Here is a 25,972-nt window from a genome sequence, read left to right on the forward strand (position 1 = left end):
GTTTCTGCATGAGAAAATGCAAAATAGTCCAGAAGGAAGAACATGAGACAACAAGTGTGGGAAGGAGAGTGAATCCTCACAAAGCCATCCTAGTATCACACCTCCCTTAAAAACCTCATTGACGCAAACACACAACTGAAATTCATCCCAGAAATGTTTCTGTTTGTACATCTTTATGAGGGAACTGTCAGAAAATCATCATTATATTCTCCTGCATCCTGTTTTGAGTACTTCTGTTACACCTCACAAAGTGCAGACGTGACCAGGCCAGCTACAGGCAAATCATACAAATTAATTACATTTTTTTTAACAGTCAGACACAGAGAGGAACAAACCCAGGGAGTGCCTGAGCCCTCAGAAGAATTAAGAAACATTAAGAAGCATTAAGAAACACAGAATGTCATAAAGGTGATTTTTTTGTTAACACAGAATCATTGTTCCTCCGACTGTGACAGGAACCAAAATACATTTTCACATGGAAGATGGGAATAGAAGAAATTAAATTAAAAACTGAAGGGTGGGCAGGGATACAGCTGTTGAAGCCTTCCCTGCTTCCTGTGCATTTTGTCTGTCTGTCCATCTATCCATCCATCATCCATCCATCCTCCATCCATCCATCCTCCATCCATCCATCATCCATCCATCCATCCATCCATCCATCCATCATCCATCCATCCATCATCCATCCATCCATCCATCCCTGTGAAGGAGGACTCTGCAGGAGCCCATCTGGACTCAATTCCCAGAGTTTTTCAGCTGACTCACCCCATGCTGTGGTGCATTTCAGTGTTCATGTTCCAGAAGACTCCTCCTGCCCAGGGCACACCTGAGCCAGCAGAGAGCTGCCCAAGCCCATCAAACCACCCTAAACTTCTCCAACTGAGCTAGGGCATGATGCTGCACCACAGGAGTGCTGTGGGTTATGGAGAGGTGGCTCTGTCACCATGGAGCTCCAAAGGGAATTGGAGCAGAGATGGGATCAGGGATCAGGTGCTCCACTTCAGCTCCTTCTCTCTGGAGCCACTTGCAGAGAGAGAGAAACTTCTCATGCCACCGATAACCTTTTCACACCTTCTGCAGCAGTCAAGCCATACATTATTATTTTTTCCTTTTCCTGGAATTGCTGGCAAGCAGCAAACAACTCCCACAAAGGGCAGGTGGGTGCTCTCCCCAGTCTCCAGGTGAGGGCTTAGGGAAGCTGAAGCCGGGCAGGGGTGGGGAAGGTCAGAGCAGGAACAGCAGAGGCATTTCCAGAGTGCCTGGATGCTCTGGATGCAGGCTGGGAACATGGGCAGGCTCAGGGGAAGATGGAAGGTGCAGGGGGAAGCCCTTCCCACACATCCAGGACAAAAAAAATCTGAAAAAGCTGGGAGAGTAAAGCTCCTGTCCCAGGAAGAGCAAACCCAAACAGATCCCTGAACACACTGACAGTAAATTCCCTTTGCAGCTCAACAAGCCTTTGGTGAATGTTTATGCACAAGAAATTTAAAGAAGGAAAAGGTTTGCTTTTAATATCTTTCATGTTATTGCTTTGAACATCCCAAATGAAAAATATGCTGGAAGTTTAAAGTTCAGCCACTCAAGGCACAGTGTGTGCCTCAGGATGGATATTTCCTAACACCATTGATAATCAATATCCATCACCCATATCCTAAAGATGCTCTCATTTTGGTTAATGTTAAAAAATCTTGAATTTACCTCCTCAGTTCAGCCTGTTCATCCCAAGATCTAGAAATATCTCTGTTTTACTACCTGCAAGTGCCAGCTTTCCTGTAACACTTCTGATGGAAAAGGAGAAACATCCATCAAGAAAGGCTGAGCTCAAGCTCTGCCTGCAATGCACTGAGACAGAGAGAAGATGACTTTTCAGTGCTTATATTCAGTGATATAAACCTTCAAACTAGTGATAGCCAATGATCTGACACCTCTTTTCTCCCTAAATATGCTTTAAACTCTTCCTGCCCTACAATCACCCATCTGTTATGTCAGAGCATGAATAATTTCCTTCTTTAAAAAAAACAACTCCAGTTCTTCCTATGGTGGCTGTACTTTCTCATACTCCCACTGTAAAAGCTTGTTTTCTAGAATGTGCTCATGAAATATTTCTGATCCTAAAATTTAATAACCCCAGAAAAGGCCTCACTGGCTTTTTAAGCATTGAGGCTGCTGCTCTCAAAAGCCAAAATGCTGCACCATTGTCAGTCATTGAAAAAGATGAAAATTCAGAAAAGGAACGTGTTGGCAAGGTAAGAGCAAGCAGGGTTTTAGGCATATTTCACCCAAATTGGATTAAATTAATAACTGGGTTGGACACTACCCTTGTGAATCATTAAAAAAATAATACATTAAGAGCAAAGTACTGTTTTATAGTATGTACAATATCTCTGTTTAGTCAAGCTGCTCTAAGTGCTGAAAATCCTGAAGTCACTCATTGATGGTCAAGCCCACAGAATTTCAGTGCAAAGCTCACTTCAGAAATCTGAATTGCAGACTAACAGCCAAAAATGCATTTAAGCCTGAAAATAATATCCAAACAACCGTTTTTTGTTACTTTTCTAGACTAAAATATTGGGTTTTTTTACAGTACTGGCAAAGATGAATAAAATACAAGTGTGAAAAAGCAGCCCATCCCTGGGTATTTTTAAATGGGCAATGGTAGTAACTGGAATGATGCTGATGTGGAAAAAGAATGATTCAAAGTGAAAGTTGCTACACCTTCCCTGTTAAAAATAAACATCACGTGGTGTTAGCTTTGACTTGATAAAAATGGAGCCCTGCTTTGGGATTTAACACCTTCAGCTTTATTTAATTAGCTCCTTCACTCTGCTGCTTTTATAAGCACCAAGTGTTCCCACATCGTGCTCATGCCTTACATCCTGTGCTAAAAACATCCCAGAACGTTCATATTTGGGGCTGTGACGTGTTCACCCTTCCTGGGGGGTTCAATGTGCACAAAATGAGCACTCAGGGCACCAGAATTCCAATTAATAACTGCAACAGCACATCCAGGTGGGTTTGGGTGCTGAGATAGAAATCATTTAGGTTGGAAAAGCCCTCTAAGATCATCAAGTCCAAGCTGGCATTCCAAAGCCACCACTGACCGGTGTCCCCAGGTGCCACCAGGATGCTCCACAGTCTTTGGATTCCCATCACCAAAGGGCACCATCATCATTCCTCACTCTTGGTTTTGGTCACATGTCCCAGGGATCGTTTTTCCTGTGGGAACCTACGGAGCAAATCTCTGGGTGCTCCCAAGGAATGTAGTGCTGCAGGCACCAAAACTGGCTGTGAGGAGCCAGCAAAAGCAGAATAAAGCTGGAAAAGTCCCCAAAGCTCCATGAAATGAGAAAGCAAATACTTGGATGCAGCTTCATCCCAAACACCCACACTGGTACAATAATGTGAATTCAAATGTTCATGAGCTCATCTTAGAGAGAGCTAAACTTTGACTATCTACTCACCAGGGCCTCTGGAGTGGGTTCAGGCAGCAGTGGGGAAAAGAACATTAGAATCACAAGATAAAATGTCAAATTTAAAATGACAGTTAAGGGTTTTTTCAGTTGTAATTAGGAAATTGTAAGAAAACTTTAAATTAAAGGAAGGTTTACACTAAGGATCTGTCTGAGGAAACGTAATCTGCCAAGGGTTTCTGCTACTCTTGAAGTAATTAAAGCACAAAACAAAAACCAAAAACATGTAACAACATTATTATCCATCATTTACAGAACAATATATTGAATTCTTCTTGCTTAATTTGATAAAAAAACATTATGAAACCCAAATTGATAAAGATATTGGCTGCTAAAAGGCTTCTGAGTACAATCATCCCAAAGTACCTTAATGTCAACTCATGTTTAGATTCCAGAAGGGAAAATAATATTGGAATCATTGTGTTCCATTTGAAATTACTTTGGCAAGGCTTCTTCAGGTCTCAATCAGCTCTCAGCAGAGAATTACCACGACACACAGGCTAATAACCTCTTACAGCTTTCTTTCAAAACAATGTGTTAAACCCAGCAGTTCTCAGCACTGTCAAGATGCAAGTTGGGGAAAAAAACAGAGGGCAACTAGCCAAACAAATGAGTTGGCTTTCCAAGGATCTTGTTCAAAACAAAGGAAACCAGACATCCACAGCACCCTGCGGGTGATGGCTCCAAAAAGAGAGGAATAAAAAGCCATTTTCAACATTCCCTTGCTTTTTCTTAGCGTAGCAGTTGAGCCATGCTGCCTCTTTCACCATGTGAAGATCCTGTGCCCTATTTCTCCTTAAAATATCCCATTTCTGAGCCAGTCTGGGAATGACAGACTGGGAGGTGCCTCTCAACTGCTTGTGACTTTAGAGCAGGTAAAATACACCAGGGGACAACCAGCAGGTGTTTGGGAGGAGTAGCCACTCCTGCCTGTGATTCCCTGTGGAATATCCTCCATGGCAAACCCCCAGCAGTAACATGGGATGTCCCCTGGATTAAAGATTATTCTAAATAATAGTGACAGGATGAGAGGAAACGGCCTCAAGTTGTGCCAGGGGAGGTTTAGGTTGGATATTAGAGAAAATTTCTTCATGGAAAGGGCTGTCCAGCAGGGCAGTGGTGGACACACCGTTCCTGGAAATGTTCAAAAACTGTGTGGATGTATCATTTGAGGATGAGGTGGTGCTGCTGGGTTGATGCTGGACTCTGATCTTAGAGCTCTTCCCCAGCCTCAACAATTCTATGATAAACTCACAAATTCATTGATGTTCCTCAGCTTTATGAGACACGCAGAGCATTCAAAAGGTTTTGAAGGGATTGAATTTGTCCCCACTCCAAGGAGGACAACCACCTCATGCTCAGGAATTTTCCAGGTCTAAACCTCAGCATTGCCTCGCTACCTAAAACTTTGCAAGGTGCCAAAACCAGCAAAAATTTCATATTTTTACAGCAGAAAAGATGAAAAAAAAATCTCTAAAAAACCCTTCATTCCCCTTTTTCCCCTTGAACTCAAGAACAGCAGCAGCTGGGATCATTTTATCCCTCTGTGTTTCTTCCTAGCGCAGGGAGAGCTGTTCCCTAACACACAGTTCTTTGCTTCCAAGTCACTGGAATTTTCTTGCAGCAAAACAAAGCTGAAGTGTCACGGGGTTGCTGCTGAGCACTGAAGGTGGAGCTGATGCTGCAGTGATGTTTTGGAAGCAAAGTTAAAAGCAAGATGTGCTTTAGGATGAAGAGGACCTGCAATAGCCTTCTCCTGGTTTTATAAAGGTGCCATGGCCCTGAGATCTCCATTCCTGGCAGGACACCAAATCCCATCCACCTTTAGGGACAGGAAAATATCTTTGTCAAGGGAAGAACAATAATAAAATCCAGAAAACAGCAGCATCACAGTGGATGCCGGACATGGTCACCAGCCCAAGCCCATCTTGCTGCAGGAAATCTTCCCAAAAACCCAAGACGGCTCCAAAGACACAAAAACCATAATTAAGATGATACAATTATGATCAACAAGGTAATTACTTTACTGCTGGAAATCACTGTTCCACCTCTAGACCACAGGAGGGATTACTCATGACCCAAACAGATGGAAGGAGTGCTCAGAAAAGGAGCAGATGGACTTGGGAGGGCTGGGACACCTCACACCCACATCCCAACATCGGCAGCTTCATCAGGTGCTTCTCAGAATCCCAGACTGGCTTGGGTTGGAATGGACCTTAAATCCCACCCCATTCCCACCCCTGCCAGGGACACTTTACCCTGTCCCAGGCTGCTCCAAGCCCTGTCCTTGGACACTGCCAGGGATCCAGAGGCAGCCACAGCTGCTCTGGGAATTCCATGCCAGCCCCTCCTCACCCTCACAGGGAACAATTCCTTCCCAAAACCCCATCCAACCCTGCTCTCCTTCCATGACTTTTCCATCACAAATGATCACAGATTGCAGAAATTAAGGAGAAAACCAGATCATGGAATCCAGTGGGCTGCCCCAACTGCTCATCAGCTCTCATAACCACACCATTGTCAATATTCCACCAATGCCATAACTCCAAAGGCTGGCAGAAAACCACCTGCCATGGGGTGGAAACCAGCAAGGGAAAAGAGCAGCTGCTGAAGAATATCCCTTCAAGGAATCTCAGCTCTTTGAATAAGAAAATACCCTGTTATTTCAAACACAGTCAGTACATTCATTTTCCTCCCAGGTGCAGTTAATTTGACAGGTACAATGCTAAAGCAAAAATCCTGCAAGGTCTTTCCTGAAAAGGTCAGTACATTATGCAACAGGGTTTTATGACAGCAAAAAAAAAATCCCTCCATCTACAGAAATTTTAGATGATTTACAGAAATTGTAGACGATTTATCAATGTGCATTTGTGTCTTTTATTCCCAGATGAAGAGCAAACTTTGGGGCACACAAGTTAATTTTGAGAGCTGGTTCCTAAGGAAGTTCCAAGCTTTGGAAATTGTTATCCTCGGTCTATACATGGGAAATAGCGGGAGGTTCTTCTATACAGAGAAATATTCAGCACTACAGAAAAACAAAATTGCTCCCATTTGAAGTCTTATTGCATTCCAGCCCTGAATTAAATGATTTGATTGTTCAAGCTGCATGTCTGGACTCTTAAACTTTCTAAGTAAGCACAGAGTCTTGTAGGAAATGCATTAATAGTCAGGAAAAGTAGCAGCAATTCCTTCTAATCCAAGCTTTTTGTACTGTTCAAACTTCTTGAAACAATGCATCCCTTGGCCTCCTAAAACATAATTGCATTTCAAACACTTCCTTCATCCCAATTGAAATTTGGAAATGTAAACCAGTTACCATGTTCCACTAAAACATATATTGAGAAAATATTTAAGTGATCAGGGCCCCAGAGATAAACCTGGAATTTCAACTAACATCCAATAAAATTGATGGTTAAGGTTGGTAAAAAACCTTTAAGGTCATTGAGTCCAACTCTCAACCCAGCTTGTTCCAGATGTTTTTGGAACACTTCCAGGGATGAGGACTCCACCACTGCCCTGGGGAGTGCTTGACAACCCTTTCCATGAGAGTTTTCCCTAATCTCCAAACTAAACCATCCCTGGAGCAATTTAAGGCCATGAATAATGTCTTTGAACATGGAATTAACACAAGCTTGAACCCACAAAGGGACTTGGGAAATGAAATGATGATTTTAAAGCTTTTTTTCCTGCTCCCTCCACCCCAATCCCAAAGATTCAATAACACCTGATAGGCTGTGAAACTGGGGTGCCCTGCTTTTCCTGTAGTTTGCAATCCAGAATCTTTTCCATCCTTCTGGCCTCTTTTCCCCTGTTATGAAAACTACCCCTCATCCAGCAGGAGCTCGGGATGGTTTTAAATCAGAGCTTTTGCACTTGCACTCATCTGATGGATGCGACTTGACTGCTCAATTATGTAAGTGCAAAGAGCCTATTTTCATACATTTATTAAAACCATCCTGCTTTTGTTTCCATAAGCCTGCCTCCAACCCAGCACAATATCACCATGAAGCCGAATTTCCATAAGCTAAACCCAGATTTTAGTGTGGCTTTGGGGGCCTTGTCAGGAAGGATAAACTCACAGTTGTGGAGGTCCCGAGCTGCGCAGAAGTTGCTGCGGTTCCTGACGCACGTCAGGGTTTGCCCACTGCTGATGGATGGTCACAAACATCACTGGAGGTAATTCTGAGAGCACAGCACGGATCTGACAGGTACTGCTATGACAACCAGGCAGCAGAACTGCCTACATTTCCCTGGAAGCTCCAAAAATAAACATTCCAGGACATGTTTATCCGGAGCGGCTCCCCAGTCCTTTGTCCTCCTCTCTGCAAGGCTTTTGTTTGGCTTTTCACACAGAACATTCACTGAGATTCTGGGCTGGCGGGCTGGGTTTGGGTGGGGTTGAGGGCATTTTCTCCATGGAAGGTGTGGGGTGGTGGTTTGGATTTGTGCTGGTAACAGGGGGCACAATACAGGAATATTTCTGTTGCTGCTGAGCAGAGTCTGGGGCTCTGACAATTCCCTGAGGAGCTTTTCCAGTGCTCAGCCATCCTTTGGGAAGAATCTTCTCCTGATATCCAACCTAACCCTCCCTGACACAACAGGTAACACCCTCCAGATTCCCTCCCCAGGCCAGCTCTATTTCCTCTGGAATAAAAAACCAACAGAGACAAGAAACCTCATTTTCACTGAGAGCATCTCATCCCTTTCTCTCTGACTTCAAAAGGCAAAACAAACAGGTATTTTATGTAAATGTGGACATTAGAAACAAAAAATAGAACAGCAAACATCAAATTCCTTTTTCGTAGGCAACTCAGCTTCCACTGGCACAGCTGCAGATGAAAGTAGCAGCTACAAATTAATATATCATAAGGTCTTACCAAAGGAACTGAATTGTCTCAAATGCCAAAAGTAAGACCAAAGACTAAATTATTTTCATTTACGGAACCGTAGGGAGGAATTGCTTTCATGTTCTGAGTTATGTGTTTAGGAGGAACCTAAGTTTAGCTTGTCAGCTTCTGACAAAAGTTAACAACAATTTCTAAAACATTTCGGAATCATTTCCAAACGTGCTTTCAATGGGGAAAATGGAAACAAGACAAAATCACAAAATCCCTGCCTTTTCTTGTAACTGCTTTCACAGTTCCAACTCCTCGTGTGTGCTTTCCTGGAGATGCCTGGAATGAAGAATCTGCCTCCAAAGCACTTCCTAACCATAGCCAGAAACACAGGAAAACTCCCTGATTGCTTAAAACTCCTAAATACAGATAATGTGGCTTGAATTTCCTGAAAATGTGGGCACAGACAAAACCTACAACAGCTGGATTTAAAGGTGGAAAAGTATCCTAAGAGGAATTCTAAGACATTTCCAGCTCCCCCTTACAAGGAGCTGTTTCAAAAGTGCATTTAATGGTCCCTTATCCATCTTTCTCATCCCTCAGTGGTTTTTTCCATCTCCTTTCCTTAAATATTGTTGTTTACAGTAAACCAGGGGAAGATCTGGACCAAAATTTGGAAGTGAAAGGAAAAGCCACTGTGTCAGTTTGAATATTCTCTTGTTTTACCTCCAAAATGCTGATCAGCCACCTGCAAACCAATGTCACCTTGAACACACTGGTGGCAATTCCATCAAATTGGTAGCACCAACACCTTGGGCTCTGAATCAACAAATTGCTTTGCTAAAATGAGAATTTTAATACATTAGACAAGTCAGCAAATAAGGTATTTTACCAAAAAGGAAGAATTCTCTTGTTAGATATGAAGATTTCTTGTGTTCATTTTGGCATGAAAGGTGGGAACACAGTTTGGCTCCTTGAGGTGTTGGAACTGAGGCATGGGATGTGAGCCTGAGCTTGGGATGTCATCCTGAACTTGGGATGTGATCCTGAATTAGGATGTCATCCTGAATTTGGGATGTGATCCTGAACTTGGGATGTCATCCTGAACTTGGGATGTCATCCTGAATTTGGGATGTGATCCTGAACTTGGGATGTCATCCTGAACTTGGGATGTCATCCTGAATTTGGGATGTGATCCTGAACTTGGGATGTCATCCTGAACTTGGGATGTGATTCTGAACTTGGGATGCCATCCTGAACTTGGGATGTCATCCTGAACTTGGGATGTGATCCTGAACTTGGGATGTCATCCTGAACTTGGGATGTGATCCTGAATTGGGATGTCATCCTGAATTTGGGATGTGATCCTGAGCCTGGCACAGTGAAACTGGGAGGCAGAAAAGAGAGAGGACCCTGATGTTTTCATGCACTGGACCAAAACCAGGCAGGCAAAGTTTTCAGAATAATTTCTGTCACTATTAATGAGTGTGCAGAATTTATATATATAATATATATATATAATATATATATTTCTATATATTTATCCCAGTGGTGAAGGTGAAAAAATAGAATACTAAATTTGAACTAAACTTACATTTCCAAATATTCCCTGCAATCCAGTCATTCACATGTGTTTCTCCATTCCCCTCTTCCCCCATGGCTGTAACTTCATCTCATCCAGAATATTTGAAGCCACTCCTTAATCCAGAGTATTTTAATCTGGAAGCAAAGCACTGCATGGAGAGGAGCTTTAGGAGAAACCTCCTAAAGGACTGATCTCAAAGAGGAATTAGAGCTTGATTTTCCAGCTATTTTTATTCTTTTTCCCATTGTTTCACACTACCATCTACACTCCATGCAGGAAACAAATGAAATTATGGATACATTTAAAATTTAGTTCCCTTGATTTGGTTATGGCACAGAAAGTGCCCAAGGAGGTGCTTTCAGAAGCGACACAAAATTGCACATTTGGAGTTATTTCTATAGAGGGGATGCCACAGCCTTAAAAGACAGAATTTGTTCTTAAATTTCATCTGGTTTTCTTCAATAAAACTTTATAAGGGTGGAAATAAATGGAGCAGATGGACAAAACAAGGTATTTTACAATGCAGCTTTCTGGGCTAGGAAACCACGTTAATTCCAGCAGGAAAAATGAAAAGCAGGGAAATCAACTGAGAAGAATTTCCAAAGGAGCTGGTGCAATGGGAATGAAAGAATGAGGGAATTAGGGATGAACAACCCCCCTTAGGACATCTGAAGATCCTCTTCAACACCAAAAAGACTGGGAAATGTTTTTGTTTTAACTTTAAATACTACTCAGATATTCTGCAGACACTGAGGGGAGTCAGGAAGAATCAAAGATCATCAACACATCCCATTTCTGCTTCCTCAGGACTGCAGGTTCAGCATGGGAAAAGACAAGCATATTTTTAAGGATAAAAACTCCAAGTCTCTGTCCTCACTGTGAACCACCATGCTTTGATTTGCTCCAAATTTTCCATGAGGAACTGCCTGGGGGAAGGATCCCTTTGTGCTTTAAGGAAAAAACCAGGAGCAGGGAAAGGTTCTTTTTGTACCTTTGCTCTTTCATTTGTTTGGCCAGAATTTCACAGTGCCAAATAAAACCCAAGGTGAAATCCCTACCCAAGTGAAGACTGAGAGGTCACCTGGCAATAATTGAAGAGAATACAATTCCAGACTGGTTTGGGTGGGAATGGACCTTAAATCCCACCCAGTGACATGGCAGGGACACCTCCCACTGTCCCAGGTGCTCCCAGCCCCAGTGTCCAGCCTGGCCTTGGGCACTGCCAGGGATGCAGGGGCAGCCAGAGCTGCTCTGGCAATTCCATCCCACTCTCATAACCAGGAATTTCTAATTCCCAATCTCCCATCCATCCCTGCCCTCTGGCCCTGGGAGCCATTCCCTGTGTCCTGTCCCTCCATCCTTGTCCCCAGTCCCTCTGCAGCTCTCCTGGAGCCCCTTCAGGCCCTGCCAGGGGCTCTGAGCTCTCCCTGGAGCTGCTCCTGTCCAGGTGAGCACCCCCAGCTCTCCCAGCCTGTCCCTGAGGGGCACCAGCCCTGGAGCAGCCCCGTGGCACTCTCTGGATGCTGTCCATGAGCTCCTTGTCCCTCCTGTGCTGGGCTGATACAAGGAACACTCCCTGCAATGCTGGCCACACTGTAATTGCCCTGTCTCCACTCAGCAAAGCCAGTTAAGGCATTGCAATGTCCAAACACAAACCTTCCCAATCCTGTTTCAATCTCTCCCAAACTTCAGGAACCCCAGAGTTCTCCTGTTCACAGGTAACACAGGCTGGGAGGGTTTCCCTACACCTCCAACACAGCTCCCAAGGTACTCGGAGCTGCTGAAGCAAAACCACTTTCAAAATGAATAAAAAAAGAAAGAAATCCAAAGGGTTCCAGATGTTCCTCATCAGCTCTCAATGTGCTCCTTATATCAAACACCAGGTGCTTCCCAAGCATTCCAAAGCAGCAGGAAGAACCCAAAGATGGCTCAATCTCCTGACTCCTATTTATCCAGAACAGATTTTATTAGGGAGTTAAGGGAACTACAGAAGCCAAGATTAAAGTTATGGTGCATTTTTATAAGGAGAGCAGGAGCTGTGGTTCAGGATTTTATATAGGGAAACACTGACAACTTTACAGCCATGGTAGCTTCCAGTAAATGCAGAAGAGATTTCTCCAGGCAACTGGTAAATATAATGTTTTTCCCTTATACTTTCATCTCAGTACACATAAAAGCATTTGACTCACTTAATAAAATGTCACCAGCATAAAACACTGCACAAAGGAATGCTAAATAATGACAGAACTGCAATTATTGGGGAAAAAAATGAGCATTAGGAACATTTTCAGCCTCTTTCCACATTACTGGGGTGATGGAATTTGGATTTAAAAGCTTCCTTAATTCTTCTTGTAACACCAATGAAGACATTCCTGGACATACAACTCCATACAGTACCATCTAATGTGAGGTCATATGCAAAACATGCAACTCATCCTCCAAAGAATAAAATGAATTACTTTAAGATATGGACAGAAAAACATGTAATTCACCTTCCAAGGAATAAACTGAATTACTTTAAGACTTGGATAGAATTTTACTGCACCTGGAGTCAGCTCCAAAATCCAGGTTCTAAAACTGACACCACCCTAAATTCTAGGTGGCCTCCAAGAGCCCTAAACCAGGTCACTAGAACACTCCTCCAGAGCCAATGGTTCAATAATTCTTTGCACCAGAGGAGGAGGAGAAGGCAGGGCAGGCTGGCTGCAGATGCTGTTTCCAGGCAACCCAGGAGTTGTGGAGAGCTCAGGAGCTTCTCCCTCTGTACTCAGGAGAGCTCAGGAGCTTCTCCCTCTGCACTCAGCTCTGGAGCTTCTCCCTCTGTACTCAGGAAATCTCAGGAGCTTCTCCCTCTGTACTCAGGAGAGCTCTGGAGCTTCTCCCTCTGCACTCAGCTCTGGAGCTTCTCCCTCTGTACTCAGGAAATCTCAGGAGCTTCTCCCTCTGCACTCAGGAGAGCTCTGGAGCTTCTCCCTCTGCACTCAGGAGAGCTCTGGAGCTTCTCCCTCTGCACTCAGCTCTGGAGCTTCTCCCTCTGCACTCAGGAGAGCTCTGGAGTTTCTCCCTCTGCACTCAGCTCTGGAGCTTCTCCCTCTGCACTCAGAAGAGCTCAGGAGCTTCTCCCTCTGCACTCAGGAGAGCTCTGGAGCTTCTCCCTCTGCACTCAGCTCTGGAGCCTCTCCCTCTGCACTCAGCTCTGGAGCTTCTCCCTCTGCACTCAGCTCTGGAGCTTCTCCCTCTGCACTCAGCTCTGGAGCCTCTCCCTCTGTACTCACTTGTTCTGCATCATGTTCATGATCACCCAGTCGAAGGGGTAGACGTTCTTCCCAATCAGGTTCTTGAACATGATGAATGTCTCCATCAGGAAATCCTAAAAGAAGAGATAATATTTGGAGAAAATGGGACCAAGGAACTCCAAGGGGTGGTGGCAGATATTGATGACTGCACTCCAAAGGGGTCTTTGTGCTCTGCTTCCTCAAAAAGCTGTTTTTCATAAAAAGCACACCTGAATCCTACTCCAGCACATTTATACATGATGCCCATAAATCCTACAATAATTCTATTTCAGAAATTATAAAAACAGTAATCCCACATTTAAGCAATGGGATTCATCAAGGGGATCAATCATGGAATTCATCAAGGTCAAGCACTGGCTCACCAATTATCCAAAAGGAGTTTTTACTGGAAAAACCATCATTTTTTTTCCATGCTATGGACAAAACCTCCTGGTTCCTTTGTGTATTGTGACCCACCTGTCATGACACGCTCTTGGGAAGTTGATAAAGGCACACTGGTTCATGGAAAGAGGGAAAAAACCAAGCTAAATATTTATTTAACTCTTAGGATTGCACTAAAATACTCCCTGAAGTCAGGTGATGAATAATCCCTCCCTTCATGGATATTGTCCAGAAATTGAGATTATTTATGTATTAAAATAAAAACATCTTCCAGCTCAAATCATCACCTCCACCTGGGCCAGAGGACAAAAGTGGTTTGGACATCCCAAAATTGGGAGGGATCCTCCCTAAAGGGAGCAGCAGGAATTGCTTCTGTAAGTGAAAAGCTGCCCAAGAACAAGTTAATTTAACAGCATAAACCAATTTATTTCCACACAGCTATAAACACACAGTTCTTTGGACCAGAAACTTTGTGTACTTTACAATGTAAATCATCTCCTACTATTTGGGAATCTGTAATTGCTATCTAACAATTTCAGTAATATCAAATGCTGTGAGAAAGATAAAGGGGAAAAGAGAACTTCATGCAGAAAGTCCTTGATCCACTTCACACAGAGATAAAAATGAACTTTCATTCCAAGGTTAGAATATCTTCCCTTTGATACAGTTTCTCAGCAATGGTATTTATCTGGTCTATCTTTAAAATGTCAAATGCTTACAAAAAAAAATCCCCAATATGTTCCATCGACTGGACTTTTAACTAAGACTGGTTTCTGTGTAACCTTTTCAGTGAGAAACCAATCTGAAGTCCTTGCTCTCATCAGTCTTTCTTCAGCTCTGAGAGCCAGGATCTTCAGCAGATTTATCTGTTAATCCACTGCTCTGTTCAAATGTTTTCCTGGCTCAGAAATTCCCCATCAGTGGATGCAGGGAGCTGCAGGGACCCTGAGGACACGGCTTGGAGATCAAGAACCCCAGAATCCCAGACTGGTTTGGGTGGGGATGGGCCTTAAATCCCATCTCATTCCACACCTCCCACTGTCCCAGGTGCTCCCAGTGTCCAGCCTGGCCTTGGGCACTGTCAGGGATCCAGGGGCAGCCCCAGCTGCTCTGGCAATTCCATCCCAGCCCCTCCCCACCCTCACAGCCAAGAATTCCCAATTCCCAATCTCCCATCCATCCCTGCCCTCTGGCACTGGCAGCCATTCCCTGGGTCCTGTCCCTCCATCCTTGTCCCCAGTCCCTCTGCAGCTCTCCTGGAGCCCCCTCAGGCCCTGCCAGGGGCTCTGAGCTCTCCCTGGAGCTGCTCCTCTCCAGGCTGGTCCTTCTTGATCCCCATTTTTCTGCTGGAGGTTCTCACTTCCCAAATCTTGCTGCAAAAGCACTTTGTGCAAACATCCCTCCTGGATCCAGGGAAAATGAGCCCACATGGGTTTGTATGATTTAAATCAACTCAGCTGATTTTGACCAGCTGACAGCTGCTCTGGGCACCTGTGCCAGGGCCTGCCCACCCTGCCAGGGCACAATTCCCAATTCCCAATCTCCCATCCATCCCTGCCCTCTGGCAGTGGGAAGCCATCCCCTGTGTCCTGTCCCTCCAGGCCCTGGTGAATATTGTCTCTCCATGTTTGTTCTTTCACAAAGCAATGTGAAATTTCCCCTCTCTGGAGTCATCCCACACCCACTTGGGCCCTGCCCTGGCAGGGGTTGGACTGGGTGATTTCCTGAGGTCCCTTCCAACCCCAGCTATTCTGGGATTCTGGGAACTTCCAGGGTACTGGGTTCCACCATCTGCAGAATGCTCCTGGTGAACGAGCTCCTCTGTCATTTCACCACACAACATCAGCAAGGATCACAGAATCCCAGAATTCTGAAGTGGGAAAAGAGCCCCAGGACCACCAAATCCAACCTCTGCCCATGCCCAGTGAAGCAGATCCTGCTGCTCTGACATGGATGGACAGCAAGTCTGGAGCTGCTCCTGGTTCAGATGTCAGCACTGCCACCACTCACCCATCCCACAGGCTCTCCTCCAGCTCAGGAGAATCTGCCTTCATTTAAGAGCTCAACCTGCAGATTTTCTGCTGGTTTTTTCTGTGTTTTGGTGACAGAATTCCATTGATGATAATTTGGTTCCTTCCTGAGCCTGGGGGTTCTGACCTACTTTGCTGATTCAGCTCTGCATTTCCATCCCCTGATATTTACATTTTAATAACCCCACGCTCACCCAGCTACTTTAAATAATGCTCTGTAACAACTGAGCTAATTATTGATCAAATAAAAGGCTCCTGATGCTCACCTGGGGTTTATGTATTCATAATATTGCTCTTTTTCCCATTTTATGATTCTCATAGAAAAGAAAATGGTTTGGATGAATTAACCTCATTTTATGAGGAAAACTCAGGGTTTTTGAGGGGCTGGGAAGAGAGGGAAACCACCAGGACAAGAAAAATCTACTTATTTTCAGAATAACTGGAAGCAGGACAAATATTTCTGAACATAAAAACCTGTACTAAAGGAGGAAGGGTTACAACTCCTGCTCTCTCTCCAACTACAAATCCTGTTTAATAGGAAATAGAATTCACAGCAGGTAAGACCCCTAAAAAATTCCCATCCACTGATGGAAAGGAAACAGCCTGGGCTCAGCCTGAGATTCTCCACATGGCAGAACATTAACAGGCATTTTTTGTCAACTAAACCACATGTGTCTCAAATAAAAATATTTTTTACCAAGTAAAAAGAGGAAAAAAAATCAGTTAGTCCCAGAAATAACCTCCCTGAGCTCAGATAATATTTCATCTCAGGATGACAGCAGAATCACAGATTTTGATTTTACAGAATCACAGCAGAGTCTGGACTGGGAGGGATCTTAAAGCAAGAAATTCCTCTTTGAACAGACATTCCTTAATAAATCTAAACTCTCTATTCTGCAGAGAGGTAAAGGACTGGTTTTATTGCACTCCACCTCATCTTTTTGAAGACTTTTGAGGCCAAATATGACCATTATAATAATCTAAACCTGCCACCTACATAACACAGACCATAAAGTTTCCTCCAGCACTTCCAGCCCTGAGCTTCCAACTCCTGCTTGAGCAAGAGCAGAGGCTGAAGGAAGATTTAAGGGTCTCCAGTGGTGAAAAAGAAACCACAGCTTAAGTTTTCCCTTTTTCTTGCCTTTTTTTTTTTTTTTTTAAGAAAAAGCTTTTCATTTCTGCCTGGCTGAATTTAGTCCCAGTTCTAAATCACTTTGTGATTTGTGATTAAACCGAATCCTCTGCAACGGGAGGTGCAGTTGTCACCTCCAGCTCTGGGTTTAAAAGCTAAGACTCCTGGATTTCAGTTCTACTGGCTGAGTCAAATGAGAGTGGCACAAAAAATTGCTGGGTTGAAGAAGTGGAAAAATCATAGAAAAACAAAGAGAAAGAAAATTTAGTTTATTCCCCGTAGTTTCCTTTACTCACAGGGTTAACAATGTTCTGCCAATAAACCTCCACACCTTAATGAATATTATTTAAAATCAGCTCTGAGCTTTAGAGATGCAGGTGCAAAAAGTGGCTGAGAAGTGGAACAGGGCAAAGAGCTCAAACCTTGCCCAACACAGGCAGAAAGAAGAATTACACGAATTCAAGACAAACTGGGAAATCCAAACATTAAAATTATACAAAAGAAAGATCCTGACTTGCTTTTCTCTCTTCCCTCTGTTATATCCACTCTTTTCAGCCCTTTATCTGCATTTAGTTTGGGAATGCTCTGCTGTCAGTGCCCGTCCATGTAAATGCTCCAAGATCCCAAAGGAGCCCTTCCCATGCAGTGATCCTATTTCCAGCAATTGCAGTTGGACTTTGCCTTTCCCCTTTAAAAACAGCAGCTCTGAGCTTTAGAGATGCCAGAGCAGGTGCAAAAAGAGGCTGAAAACTGGAACAGGGCAAAGAGCTCAAACCTTGCCCAACACAGGCAGAAAGAAGAACAGAAACTCAGGACAAACTGGGAAGTCCAAACATGAAAATTACACAAAGGAAAGGTCCTGGCACTGTTCTGGTGGGGCTGGAGGAAGAAGAGAAGCTGAGGAAGGATCCAAGCGCAGCTGGGAGCTGCCTGGGGCACCCCAGGGTGGCAGAGGGGATGGGTGGTCACTGCCTGCTGGAGCTCAGCCAGGGAGGTGGGTGTCCCCTGCCAGCCTGCCTGGCCATATGGCAGTGGCACTTTCAGGTTATTACAGAGTTATCTCCTCAGCTATAAACTCCCTTCTATTGTGCTTTAATTAACTTGGGTTGTTGCCTTAGCCAGGCTACCCAATGACTCTGAGAAGACAAATTTCAATTATTATTGCTTATTTAACAACTAAGGGCATCTTTAAGGTTAAAGTGTTTTGCATAAAAAGGAAAAGGGAAAGTGAGCAGATCTCTAAGTAAAAGCTCCTTCAAGAAACAAAATCAGGACATCTGGAAGATTTAACACTGAAAGTTCCTTTCCTAAGAAAGCCTTTTTTATATTCTTTTTCTTCTTTCCTTACCAGATTTTAGTAATGTCTCATCACTACTATTTTTACTGCTTTCTTTTAATTGCCTCCAATCCACTGTCTCATGTTTTAAAATACTGAACAGCTCCAGCTGTACTCCTGTGCATGTCACAATGCCTAAATAATTATTTTCTATTAAATCTGTAATGCCAAACACATTTTGTTCACATCTCACAAGTGCATTTAATGACCAGTAACAGGAAAAAAAACCCCAAAACAAGCTGAGCCATCTTATGAAGAGATAAAACAAATGAAACTCACCACAACATCTGACCTCATCTTGCCAAAAGTCTTGATTAAATGAGCATAGTGGTAATCCTCCATTTGCCTCAGGATGGCTGTCATGCAGGCCACAAAACTCCCCTGGCAAAAAGCGAAGGAAAGGAATCCATTATTTAGGATAATGCAACATAATACTGGCTAGCAAAACATAAAATTGCTAGAGAGAACCACAGAATGCAGTGGAGATAATTCTATCATTAAAATTCATTAATGGATATGCAAAATTCTGTCAAGGAAACAAAAAAAAAAAAAAACAAAAACCCCATCTCAAAAAGTTTCCAGTTTCCAATTTCATGGGTTTATCACCGAAGCTTTTGCGACATATTCTTCATCTAAAAATTGCTCAGACATTAAAGTGTCTGCAAGGTAATAAACAGCACTCCTAAAAATATCACACAATATCAGCATTTGCATTTGGAAAGTCAATATTCTGCTCAAGGAAGAAATCTTTTCAAAATTATCATAGTGAGCATTGAGCTAAAGCAACCCCAAGTTTTCATTTCACTGTGTGGTATTTTCAGATACAGCGATGCTTAAAAAAACACCACCAAAATCCAGTGAATTCCATCAAACCAGAAGAGCAGCACCATCCAGATCTCTCTAAAAACACAGAAAGAGTAAAAAATGACTAAAAGAAAGTTTAGTTTTTCCTTGAGGTGGGTGAAAGTGCTGTAGTAGCAATCCAATCCATTCCCAAGGCTCCTAGATGTAGTAAAATCCCATAAATGGGAGCTTCTTGTGCAATCCCCCTCTGCCTATCTGCTGAAAGCCTGCTAATGATGTCCACATCTTTTCTGGTCTTTAATGCAGGAGGAAAAACATTAAAAGATGGTAAAAACCCCATCAGAATGACTTAGAAAATAAGTGATTCTTTCTGTGGTTTGATAGAATTGCAAATCCCCCTTTCTGTGCTGTTTTCCAGGTTATTCCATGCCACAGCCCAGAAGAACACTCAGGAATTTTCTCTTCATAAAGGCACAGAGCCTTTATTGTTACCTTTAAGTTCAGCATTAATTTCAATTTAAATTCTTTATTTCCACATCAATCCAAGTAATTGAGATTAAACCTGAAATGACACCAGGTCACCTGCATGTGCTCTGAGCCCTCTTATTTACAGAATTTACAGGTTAACCTTGAATTCCACCTATCAGCACTCCTGGAATTTGCTTTTCTCCTGCAATGGAGCTGAGATCTAAACCCCTACAGGACTGATTTTTTCCATGTGGGAATATTGGATTTTCCAGAGGATGCCAAGGTACTTGATGGGAGCTCTGTGGCACCTGCAAACTCCATGAATATGGAAGGGAAGTCCACCTGAGCTGCTGTTCTGGGACATCAAAAGAACTTTCTAACAAGAACAGAATCTGGGGCTCTACAAAGACAATGCTTCCTACTATGAAATGGAAATAAGACAGGACCATCTCAGAAACCCAAACATTAATTGTCAAATCAGTGCCTAACGAGCTCCTGGCACAGCAAACACTGGGTTTGATAGGAGCCAATAGGAGAGTTGCTTAAAAACCTGGAATGGCTGCTGGAGTTAAAAATAAATATAAGAAGCAAATAGAAATGGAACACAAACAGGAGGGGATTCTGTAGTGCTGTAAGTTTTAGTTAGAATGACAGAAACTTGTTCAATTTTATAGTTTCAGCTCAGGCTGAGCCCCCAAAGTGTTACTGAGCAGACTGGGTGATGGTCTTTAAGCAGTTATCAACACTTCTTCCTGTTTCCCTGCATAAAAATAATGATTCATGCTCATCTTGGTGTTTATCTTGGTGATAAAAACCCTTCCCTTGATACAGAATTGTTCCTGGAAGCCAGCATTGCATCACACACACACATCCCTGCTCCAACACTGATCCACTGATCCCCACCTGCAAACCACTGTTCAAGGCCCTGCTGAAAGGAAAATCTATTTAATATTAGGAGGAAAGTACCAGTCATCATTTCCTTTGTGAGGTATCACTTGCAGCCAGCACACTCTTAATTACAATGCTAATAAAGGTTTGTAATTATTTAGAGGTAATATTTGTACTCTAGGTGTTTTTAATATGCTCTAACTAGTTAGCAATAGCTAACAACATGATTAGATTTTAATCTTAAGTTGATTTTTAATCTTTAGTTGTATTTGGAGATCATGGTCATCATCTACAGACCAGCACTGGAAGCAATATATAGAAAAAAGGTACCTAATTCTCTAAAAAATCAATTTCAATTTGAGCCATAGGAATAATTGCAAAGCTGTGTTTACCCAGGCAGTCCTGCAAGGGGTTTCCATTGTGCTGGGCATTTCTCAGCTATTTATTCACTGAAATAGTGGCAGGCTTTACCCTGGAACTCTCTCCCTGTTGCAAAGCTCAGAAATGAGCTGGTCACACAGAGAGGAAGATCATTAAAGAATATCCACTAGAGAAGCATTTTGCAAGCAGATTTCTGCAATTCCTGCCTCTCCTGGATTGTTTCTTCCCAAACCAGGGCCACTGAGGGTCCCCCTGGGCCAGCAGGGTTGGGAAGTGCCTGGTGGGAAAGGCCCTGGGGGTGCTGAGGGGTTGGAATGAGTCCAGATGTGCCCAGTTGTGCCCGAGGCCGCTGGCACCTGGATTGGAGCAGGATTTGTGTGACCACAGGCAGCAGGAACTGTCCCCTGTCCCTGATTCCTGAAGCTTTCCCCAGGAGCATCACACCAGGAAGGGCAGGAGAAAGACTCAAAACAAAGCAGAATCCTCCCCTAAGGCACAGAAATTTCTCTCTGTGTATAACAGTGTCCCCTGTGCCAGCACTGCTGAGGGACCTCCAACCCTGGGGACAGTTTGGATCCTGCAGGACAAGAGGAACATGGAGGGGCTGGAGGGTGTCCAGGGAAGGAAACAGAGCTGAGAAGGGACAGGAGAATCCCTGAAGGAGCTGGGAAGGGGCTGGAGAATCCCTGAGGGAGCTGGGCAGGGGCTGGAGAATCCCTGAGGGAGCCGGGAAGGGCCTGGAGAATCCCTGAGGGAGCTGGGCAGGGGCTGCAGAATCCCTGAGGGAGCCGGGCAGGGGCTGCAGAATCCCTGAGGGAGCTGGGCAGGGGCTGCAGAATCCCTGAGGGAGCCGGGCAGGGGCTGGAGAATCCCTGAGGGAGCTGGGCAGGGGCTGCAGAATCCCTGAGGAGCCGGGAAGGGGCTGCAGAATCCCTGAGGAGCCGGGAAGGGGCTGCAGAATCCCTGAGGGAGCTGGGCAGGGGCTGCAGAATCCCTGAGGGAGCTGGGCAGGGGCTGCAGAATCCCTGAGGGAGCTGGGCAGGGGCTGCAGAATCCCTGAGGGAACTGGGAAGGGGCTGAGCCTGGAGCAAAGGAGGCTCAGGGGCCCTTGTGGCTCTGCACAGCTCCTGCCAGGAGGGCACAGCCGGGGGGGTCGGGCTCTGCTCCAGGGCACAGGGACAGGAGCAGAGGAAACGGCCTCAGGCTGGGCTCAGGGTGGATATTTGGGAACAATTTCCTCATGGAAAGGTTTGTCCAGGCCTGGCACAGCTGCTCAGGGCAGTGCTGGAGTCCCCATCCCTGGAGGGATTTAAAATCCATGTGGAGGTGGCACCTGGGGACATGGGGCAGTGCTGGCCTTGGCAGTGCTGGGTGAAGTTAGGTTAGGGTTAGGTGCAAGGTTGGACTCAAGGTTGGTTGATCTCAGAGAGGTTTTCCAGCCTTGATGATTCCATGATTTTCTTCTATGCTTGAAGTATTCCCAAAGCCAAGTCACAGGCTCCAGGATATCTGCCCAAAGGGAAGCCACATCCAGCCCCCAAGCAGGATGAATGAAAATTCTGCTCCATTAAAACAAAACAAACCTAAACCCAACACCAAAGCATCTCTTTTTTTTTCTTTTTTTTTTTTTTAATTCATGATTATTTAGAAACACATTTTATATCTAAAAAAATGAATATGCTATTTCAAACTGTGAAATTACTTCTGATTTCTCTAAAATTCAGTTCTGAGGGAAAACTTGAAGAGGCACAGGAATGCTCAAAAATTACTTCTTTTCCTAAATCGCCTTTAAAATAAAACACTCAATGTTGAAATGGCTCTTGAACAGGAACAAGAAGGGAAATTTTAGTTTTAAATAATCCCCACAAGTAATATATTAACACTGAGAAATTCCAGAATGAGAAGAGAATTCCCTGCAGGAGAAACCACATATGCCAACACCTGTCTCCCTCAGGGATAAAAGATCCTGTTTTAAACAGGCTTGTCCATTTTCTCCCAGTGAAATATTTAAATTGAATATTAAGCTCTTGATGTATAGTGAGAAAATCTAGAGAAATCAAACCTACACTCAGCTAAGTGATGTCTTACTAAAATGTCCCTGTTACCATGGTCAGAAATAGATGTAAAAGTCTAAGTTTCATTTATTTTTTTCCATTAAATTTTCCTTATGTGGCCTTAAAAGACTACACAGCTAAATAAATAAATGGATGAATGTATAATAAAAAAATCTCAAACAAAATCCCTTGAATTAATTCACTACATTTTGGCTTTCAGAACATTTCCACAGAATTTGTTGGAAAGGATTTAAGTCCCTCACAAAGATAAAAAGAATGAAGTTTTCTCTCTGCTTATAACTTGTATTCTCTCTACATTAGCAACAAATAAAGAACTAAAAATCAATTGTTATCAATTCTAGAAGCCACTCATTAAATTGTCACCACTTACGGACTCACAAGATAAAAATCCAACTTGAAAATGTCCCAAATTTCATTTTTTTGCCCCAATGTGAAAATGTAAAATCCAATTTGTCTGCAGACAAGTTTTCTCACTTCAATAATAGTTTGTTATGTAATTTATAGTATAACAGTATTACAAAACCCAGCACAAATAAGGCAGAGCACTTTCCATCATTTCTTCTCTTCAAGAATATTTTATATGATAAAATAGATAAAGATATGGATGGAAGTTTCAGCTTCCAGGGCATCCTGAAAGGAGTTTGATTCCTGAAGCTTTTCCCAGGAGCATCACACCAGGAAGGGCAGGAGGAAGACCCAAAACAAAGCAGAATCCCCCCTAAGGCAAAGGAATTTCTCTCTATGTATAACAATTCATACATGTATTTCTCCCACTATTAAAACCAACATTTCTTTTCTCATAATAGAAAACCCACAGTAAATTCAGCAGCACCTTCAGAGACAAAATTATTTCCTGGCTACAGCAGCAGGATAAAAACAAGTGCAAAACATTCCCATTTATCACATTTTTTACTGAACACACAGAATATTCCATTTCCTCAGGCCAAACCCTGCCTCTTGAACAAGAGAATAAAACATGTGAGCCTTTTTCCTTGCAGGAACAGAAGTTCACACCTGCAACAGTGGCAGTGATAAATATCTGGGCAGTCTCCTGCTGCCACAAACATTCATTTGAAGCATCTTTTTGCCAATCAAGATGCAGTAAGGTATTTTCAGTGACAAACTTTGCTTCCAGAGCTCCTGGAAAAGATGTGAAACCTCCTTTACCTGATGTGACTTAAGGAGTTCAGAGCCTCCCCAAGCAGCAAAACCGATTTTAGGTCAAGCCAGGGAAGTCCATGCAGAATGCAGAGCTCTGACATGGGAGTTTAGAGGTGAAAATGAGTTTGTTTAGTCTTCAAACCTTGTTTTACCTCAAGAAGTACTTTACAGATCCTGATTTGATCTTTGACAATTCCATTTCAATCAACAGAAAACTTGTTTTAAAAGGAAAACTTTTCCAGCACTGAGTCCCTGCAGGAGTGGATGCAGGGAAAGCCCTTTGGGAAGGAAAGGAAAGCAAAGGGGTTTTCACAGAGATCACAACCAGAACCCAGCCCTGACTGTGGCCCTGGCATCTGAAGGAGCTGACAAGAAAGATGGAGAGGGAATATTGACACAGGGAATGGCTCCCACTGCCAGAGGGCAGGGATGGATGGGAGACTGGGAATTGGGAATTGTTCCCTGGCAGGGTGGGCAGGGGCTGGGATGGAATTCCCAGAGAAGCCTCTGGATCCCTGGAACTGTCCAAGGCCAGGCTGGACACTGGGGCTGGGAGCAGCTGGGACAGTGGGAGGTGGGATGGGATGGGATGGGATGGGATGGGATGGGATGGGATGGGATGGGATGGGATGGGATGGGATGGGATGGGATGGGATGGGATGGGATGGGATGGGGTGGGATGGGGTGGGATGGGATGGGGTGGGATGGGATGGGATGGGATGGGATGGGATGCCATGGGATGCCATGGGATGCCATGGGATGCCATGGGATGCCATGGGATGCCATGGGATGCCATGGGATGCCATGCAATGGGCTTTGAGGTTTTTCCAAACCATTCCATGATTCTGTGATTCTAAGATCGCAGCAGCTCCACTGAAATTCACTTTGCACAAGGTTTATTTGTTAGGAAGTTGATGGCAACACAGTGGGAAGAGACAAAAAAAGTTCCCTGATTCAAAAGTGCTTTGCACCAACTTCTGTAAAAAGCAGGCAAAAAAAAATTAATGAGATGTTTTAGCAACACCATTTATCATGTTTCTAAGGCTCTTTTGCAAAAAAAAAAAGTCCATTTTAACAAAAAAAATGTTTCTCTTTTAAAAGCTCCATGCAGTGTCAGTATTGAACAGTGCCCTTCAATGGAACCCACAGTGCTCAGGAGTTCTCAAGGTCAGTACATTTATTTCTGGTTTTCTAAATGCATTTGCCTTTCCTCATGGTTTTTTTTCCTCCCTCTGCTACACTAAACATTATTTCACTGAAAATCTACAGAACTGCCCTCAATAAATCTGTTTCAGGTATCTTGGTTTACACATCTATTAATGCCCATAATAAAATTATAAATGCAGTCATAAAATACAGAAAACAACTGAATTTATGGGAATGGCCAGTACTCAAACACTAAAAAATAAAAAGGAAAACCCATAAAAAATGTTTTAAAGTAATTTTGCAAAAATGCAGGACTGAATATGGGAATATAACCCTGGTGCCAGTGCCTCACCACCCTCACAGGGAAGAATTTCTCCCTAATATCCAATCTAAATCTCCCCTCCTTCATTTTAAAGCCATTCCCTGCTTTCCTGTCACTCCATGCCCCTGTAGATATTTCCTTCAAAAAATCATTGAGTAGGAACAATAAAACCAAACCTATTACAAAGAGAAACCCTATTTTATTTATCAAACACAATTAATGTTGGAAGCCATGTAAAAAACTTTGATACAGACCAGGAAAAAGAATTTAAAAAAAGATAAACTTAAAAAGGATATTATAATTGGAGACAAGTGGCAGTAATTGGGTTAGCCCACAGATATTTGGGATGGTGTCTCTGCAGCACTGAGGTACCACTATGACAAACGATGGGAACAAGAGGAAGAGAAATGATCTTTTAAATGATAATCTTCACACCAGACAGGTGATGCTGCCAGATGAATACACTCCTAAAAGCAACAGCCATTTTGAAGACAAATGATCCCACTTTTGGTGCTTCTCATCCTCCTGTTTTAATGTAAATTATTTAGCAACTGCTTTATTGAGGGGCTCAGCGAGCATGAGAGATAAGGAATGTGTGCAATCCAAATTTAATTGATGAAACCACGCAGTTCACAGATCCCTGGATTAAAAAGCTCCTTGCA

The 25,972-nt window shown here is 43.4% G+C and overlaps 1 protein-coding gene across 2 annotated transcripts in view; it reads right to left on the minus strand.

The window, feature by feature from the left end:
• The window catches only part of DOCK1 (dedicator of cytokinesis 1), a 277,666-nt gene that overhangs the window by 104,495 nt on the left and 147,199 nt on the right, over positions 1-25,972 (minus strand). For both annotated transcript variants that reach the window (XM_077182775.1, XM_054637087.2), the window contains exons 28-29: positions 18,345-18,446; positions 13,166-13,260 (exon numbers count right to left, since the gene is read on the minus strand). In XM_077182775.1, the coding sequence (XP_077038890.1) occupies positions 13,166-13,260; positions 18,345-18,446 (197 nt within the window). The remainder of the gene's footprint in view (positions 1-13,165; positions 13,261-18,344; positions 18,447-25,972) is intronic.

The sequence above is a fragment of the Agelaius phoeniceus genome, chromosome 9 (assembly GCF_051311805.1).
Source record: "Agelaius phoeniceus isolate bAgePho1 chromosome 9, bAgePho1.hap1, whole genome shotgun sequence".
Taxonomy (NCBI): Eukaryota; Metazoa; Chordata; class Aves; order Passeriformes; family Icteridae; genus Agelaius; species Agelaius phoeniceus.